This window comes from Thalassophryne amazonica, chromosome 18, assembly GCF_902500255.1.
Source record: "Thalassophryne amazonica chromosome 18, fThaAma1.1, whole genome shotgun sequence".
Lineage (NCBI taxonomy): Eukaryota > Metazoa > Chordata > Actinopteri > Batrachoidiformes > Batrachoididae > Thalassophryne > Thalassophryne amazonica.
Window position 1 is genome coordinate 55,434,463 of NC_047120.1, and position 6,244 is coordinate 55,440,706.

The 6,244-nt window shown below is 38.7% G+C and overlaps 1 protein-coding gene across 1 annotated transcript in view; it reads left to right on the forward strand.

Moving 5' to 3' along the window:
• Nucleotides 1–4,477, forward strand: part of si:ch211-183d21.3 (serine/threonine-protein kinase SBK1) — a 42,362-nt gene extending 37,885 nt beyond the window's left edge. Inside the window, exon 4 of the mRNA XM_034194421.1 lies at nt 3,062–4,477. Coding sequence (XP_034050312.1) covers nt 3,062–3,871 — 810 coding nt within the window. The 3' untranslated portion in view covers nt 3,872–4,477. The remainder of the gene's footprint in view (nt 1–3,061) is intronic.
• The last annotated feature ends 1,767 nt before the right edge of the window (nt 4,478–6,244 follow it).

Consider the following 6,244-nt stretch of genomic DNA (forward strand, 5'->3'; position numbering starts at 1 on the left):
CTACCCATTTTAACTCCTTAAGTCTGTTTTTATTAGTTTTATTGTTGTTAGGTTATTGTGTTTTTTTTTCATGGGCTGCTCAAATTTAATTGCCTCTTGTGGGATTAATAAAGTTCTTTGATTGATTGATTGATTCATGTGGTAGTACTGCAAAGCAAACAGTTGTGTTGAAAATTTTTAAATTATCTATTGTTGTTGAACAGAAGAAGAAGAAAGCCCAATGTAGGCCTTGAGACCCATTGGTGCCAGTGCTTATCTCTGTATTCCCCCTGGATGGGACATCAGTCCAATGCAGGTTACTTGCCATTTACGGCTGGGTGGACTCAGACAATGTAGATTAAGCATCTTGTCCACAGACATAGGTAGCATGAGCAGGATTTGAACCAAGGCCTACATATTGGAAAGCCAGCTCCTTATCCACTTAGCTAGTTGACACGAAGGTATAAGATCAATTCAGTTTATTTTGTTTGTACAAATCATAACATGAGTCATCTCAAAGCACTGAGGAAATACTCCCTCCACGTTTTTTTGATTATTGGACGAAACCTCAAGCAGACCAGACTCAGTGGGGTGGCCACCTGCTGTGGTCATTTTTACGAGACAAAGCAAAACCAAAATGCTTGACAGAATATGCAATGAGAGAAACATTGCAGCTAAACAAACCCCATACAGATTAGATTATATTAGATTAGATAGAACTTTATTAATCCTTTGGGGAGACTCCCTCAGGGAAATTAAGGTTCCAGCAGCATTTGATAGCAGCACACAGGGTAAGAAGCACACAGAGTATCAGAAGTAGAAGTAGGAGACAATTTGCAAAATGTAAATACAAATATAAACACCAGAAATACTGTTTTACTGGCTACATCTGTTCCTCTCCTTCCTGTCCTCTGTCTTCCTGTTGCTCTTCCTTCCCTCGAGTGAGGGACAAAGGAGTTTTTCAGCCTGTTAGTCCTACACTTGGGGAGGAGCAGTCTTTGGCTGAAGAGGCTCCTCTGGTTGCAGAGGATGACTGGCATCGTCCATAATGTCCAGCAGTTTGTCCACAGTTAACAATGACGGGATTGTTGAGGAGACAATAATGAGATGATGATTCACGTCCCAGTGAGACAGACTATTAGAAAGTCAGTGACTGTATTGATGCCTGAGATTTCTCACATCTTACCCCAAGCTCAATGCATCTCCAACCATCCTTTACGTATTGAAATTGTGATGGAAGGACAGAGCACCACACCCTCCACTGACACACCACTGTCTCCTAGGGTTTCAATTTTACTATGTGTACTAAATAATTTGGAACATCAGGGAACTTTGTCAGAACCAAAAAAAAAAAAAAAAAATACCAGTGTGCTAAATGATGTGTATTTTGGTGTTATTATACTTTTCTGTTTCTGAGAATGGCACTATTTAATGTGACCCAGTTAATTTAGACATTTTCAAGGTAGGAAATAGTGTTAGTTTTTCAAAGCAGAATACGGACAGAGTGGTATAATGATGCATGATGGCCTGGATGAGCTCATGACTGTTTTATTCTCACACAAAGCAGTGTAAGAACACACTGGCACTGTGAATGACTGCCATATCATTATTACACATCTTTACTTTTACTTCTGAGTCGTAATTGGTCATTGTTATATGTGTGTGTGTGGTGGTGGTGGGCGGGGGGTGAGGGTGGTGGGGCACAGGTTCTGTGTGGATTAGAACATTGTACACCCAAACAAGTTGGCAGAACTAAAAAAAAAGAAAGTGATGGAACAGTTTGCATCAAGCTTTTTAAGTTTATGTTGTCAACAATTAAAAAATGAAAAGGTATTAGAACTTTAATGAACTCAAAGCTTATTTTGTTTGAGTCCAATAAACTTGATTAACTTGAGTTAAAGCAAATAATGTGAATATAATCATATAACCCCCCCCCCCCCCAAAAAAAAAAAAAAAAATTAAGCATGTTGCAACATCAAGTATTGACCAAACCACTTCTGGTTTAGGAACAACCTTTTCAAACAACTGAGCAACCGATGCTCAGTCAGTCTAGGTAACCTAGTATTCTGTTCAATGTTATTCCCTTTCTTTAAAAAATAAATAATATTAATAATTACTTGGGCAGATTCAGATGGCATTTGCATGCTGGAAGCAAAAAAAAAAAAAAAAAAGAAAATGGTGTGTCTGATATATAACTGGAAAGTTAATGGTTCAATCCCACTGTACTCCTCTATGGTAGAGTCCTTTAAAAAAAGTCACTAAATCTCAACATGCTCAGTTCCATTCAGGAACATTGTACTCTGTGTTGAATCTGCAATTCTGATTTGAATATTGTGTTTTTTTTGTAGTTAAAATTGTTAAGTTTTAACTTGGATACTGTAATTTGAAACAAATGACAATAAATATAGTTAATTTTATTACCTCATTTTCTGGAGTATAAGTTGCACCTATAAGAAAATGCCCCTTGAAGAGGAAAAAAAAAAAAAAAAACTAAGACAGACTCTAGTATAAGTCTCAATTTTTTTTCTGTATCATCAGCTCTTTAATTTTGGATTTTTGTGCATCGTTGTAGTGTACTTTTATTATTAATTTATTTTTTTCATTAATGCAATTTATTTTGTTGAGTGCCTTGATTCCAGTGAAAGCCCGCTATAAATAGTTATAATAATAATAATAATAACTATTATTATTATTATTATTATTATTAAAGAAGGTATTATTTTTCATTACATAAGTTGCATTGGAGTGTAAGACCTCAAACTAGTATAAAAAAATGTTATACTCTGGAAAATACAGTAGTACTTTTTAAGTAGCTGCAATCATAAAATATATGTAACACCAACATCAAATATTTAAATTCTAATAACATTTTTTTGAGTTCATAAATTAAAGAAATATATATAATCGGGTACATACATTTTTTGAGTTCTGCCAACTTATTTGAGGTTATTTGGAGGTTCTCACTTGAATCCTCTGTAGTTGTCGTACTTTCTTCATAAAAAATGTATCTATTAAACACGTTCATGAAAGTCTTTACTGTTATTCTTCTCTTTTTTTAACTTCACTTTGATCTTCTTCTCAGGTGGGTCTTCCAGAAGATATGGTCAAACGCTGCATGCAACAGCTCGGCTTGGCTCTGGACTTCATGCACAGCAAAAGTTTGGTGCATCGAGATGTCAAACCTGAAAATGTCCTTTTATTTGACCGTGAGTGCCGCCGCATCAAGCTGGCTGACTTTGGCATGACCCGACGTGTGGGCTGTCGTGTGAAACGGGTCAGCGGCACCATCCCCTACACAGCACCCGAAGTGTGCCGTGCTAGTCGCGCAGAGGGCTTCCTGGTGACCACCAGTCTGGACGTGTGGGCGTTTGGCGTGCTGGTTTTCTGTATGCTGACAGGTAACTTCCCCTGGGAGGCAGCGCTGCCGACCGATGCCTTCTACGAAGAGTTTCGGCGCTGGCAGAAAGCAGGGTGCCCTGTGGGCACATACCCGTCTCAGTGGCGCCGTTTCACTGACAACGCGTTGCGCATGTTCCAGAGGCTGCTAGCTGCCGAGCCTGAAAAACGCTGTGGAGTCAAAGACGTTTTCTGTTTCATCAAGTACGAGCTGGTTACTGAGCTTCGACGCCGGGCATCTTGCAGAGCTAAAAGAGGTGAGAGGTCAAGCTCAGGCGTGTGTACCGGCAGTTGCACATCCTCCTCGTCTTCTTTATCGCGCTCCTCCCACAGACACCCTGAGCCCTCCACCCCTCCAGGAACATCTTGCCTACGCCCTGCACCTCTGAAGCGAAGCGTCCTGTCCGACCCCTTATCTCCCAGAGAGGAGTCTCCCGGCCGAGACAAGAACAAAAGCCAGATGGTAATGGCGACTGCCATTGAGATCTGTGTGTGACAATGCTAATAGAGTCGAGATGGTGTTTCACAGTAATAACAAGCTGCGAGGACGCATTAATAACTCACACACATGGACTAACGAAAAGGTGAGGTACTGCAAGCAGTAAAGCTCAGGATCACATCTCCGGCTCTGCAAATGGATATCATCAATCATTGGTACTGGCTTAGACAACCTATCACATGCCTTTTAGATTTTGATTTGCGACCAAAGGCTGCTTCCCAAACTGTGGAGCCAGGCAGCAATTAGGAGTCCTCCAATTCTTTCCTTCTCAGCAGCTCATGCAGACATTTGCCGTTGTTTACCCATATGCTGTTGTGGTGCTAATGGTTCTAATATTAGATACTCTACAAACCATTTTCTCCTTCATAACTGCAAATCCTTTAGTTTTCTTTTGCTCTATTTGGACAGGAGTCATTTAACATGAGGAGGTGTGGTAAAGTAATTATTACCAGAGTTGGAGATTCTCAGTCATGAAGGTTATGGTATCCAAGTAGGTTGAGCTAGGTCAGCTTGACTTGTTTAGTTCTTTGAAGACATTTCAGTTTTCATCCATTAAAGCCACGGAGTTCCTCAGTGATTTTTATCCCATCTGCAAGCATTGTTTCCTTTGCACTCTAAAAAAGGGAACTGCTGTCTCAATGAGAAAAAAAATCCATGTAACAATTTACATGGATTTTTTTGAAAGTTATTTCAACTTAGCCATTACTGAGTTAATGCCACAAGACTTCTGTAGTTAAGTTGAAGTAACTTTAAAAAAAATCTATGAAAATTGTTGCATTGCTTTTTCTCGTTGAGATAGCGGTTCTTTTTTGAGTGTACCTTCTGTTCAGCAATCTGTAGAAATTACCTCAGGTTATTGTAATCCCATATGAACAGAGACATCAGTAATGTATTCTGGAAAAGGAGTTTTCCGCTGTTTATTTCAAGAATAGGGTCACTTAAAGAGTTTTTTTTTGGGGGGGGGGGGGGGTTGTTTTTTTTTTGGAAGACAATCATCATACCAACAGCAGAGATTTTACAATCATGCTTGAGTTTCATTAATGTAGAATTTCTGCATTAATTTACACATGTCATGTGAACATTGTGTGTCTTTGGACCATCTGCTCAGTTTATGGCACACGGGCAGAGTTTGCACTGCAAACACTGTACCTCTACATGCAGATTAAATAAAGCCACAAAATCATTGGGGTGGGAGACATTTCTTTTTTGTTTGTATGAGAGTTCAAACAGCCAAAAATAAATAAAGAAATAAAACCAGATGATAGAAAGTGGTCATAGAGACTAATCATTCGGTTCAGTCTTGTAATTTTTATTTCCTTTATTTTATTTCAAATCATTTTTTAGGGGTGATAGTGGTGCATCAAGCCTGTTTATTGATTTTACTATAATTTTTACTGCGCTTCCTTATCCTATGTGAATCATCCATAAATGTTACAGATGACTTGTGGTAAAATTACATTACTCCACATCCCCATATAAAAATTAATTCTGTCCAAATAGGGCTTTTCTCTCTGAGTAAAAAGCTTTGGGGAGGTGCACACTCAATGCGATCACGTGCTGCCAATGAGGTCAGTGATCCACTGGACCGTCTACACAGCTTTCACTGCATAAAATGAGTTGACCTGTTTAACAAGAAATTGTGGAAATGTAGAGAACCGGGAAATTAAATCAGAAACCTTAATGTAGCAGTTCATCTAAGATGTACGCTCATGTTGGTGCATCCACAGAGATTGTCAGTGAACACATCACCTCAGGACTTTTCAGTGGATTACAGTGAAAATCTGTCAGTTTTGCAGAAACACACATATATCGGTGCGGAATACACAATTACCAATTCACTACCAACATTACACAGTAAAAAACATGCTTGTAAGCAAAATGATGTTGAACAAGGAGGCAGTGGAATAGTAATGTCTTTTATTGTTAATTTTCTAACGCGTGTGTGTGTGTGTGTGTGTGTTGTGTGTGTGTGTGTGTGTGTGTGTGTGTGTGTGTGTGTGTGTGTGTGTGTGTGTGTGTGTGTGTGTGTGAGATGCAAATGTTAAAGCACAAGATTTTTGTAAGGAAGGAGAAATCCACTAATATACGAGTATCTTGTAAATAATTTGATATTTCTGAGAGTATGCTGTATTATTAGATAGTTTGCCATGTAGCTGCATTAATTTTCTACAACAGAGAAAGGATTTTAGGGTTTTACAGTTACTGTCGGGGCAACGCAATGTATGTAGCAACAAAATAAAATGCACTGTAATCCTGAACAAGTTGGCAGTACTCAAAAAATAAACAAACAAATGAACAAACAACAAAAAAAAAACAGACAACTGATTATTTCAGTTTTCCAAAGTCTGAAAAGGAAGTTATTAGAACCTA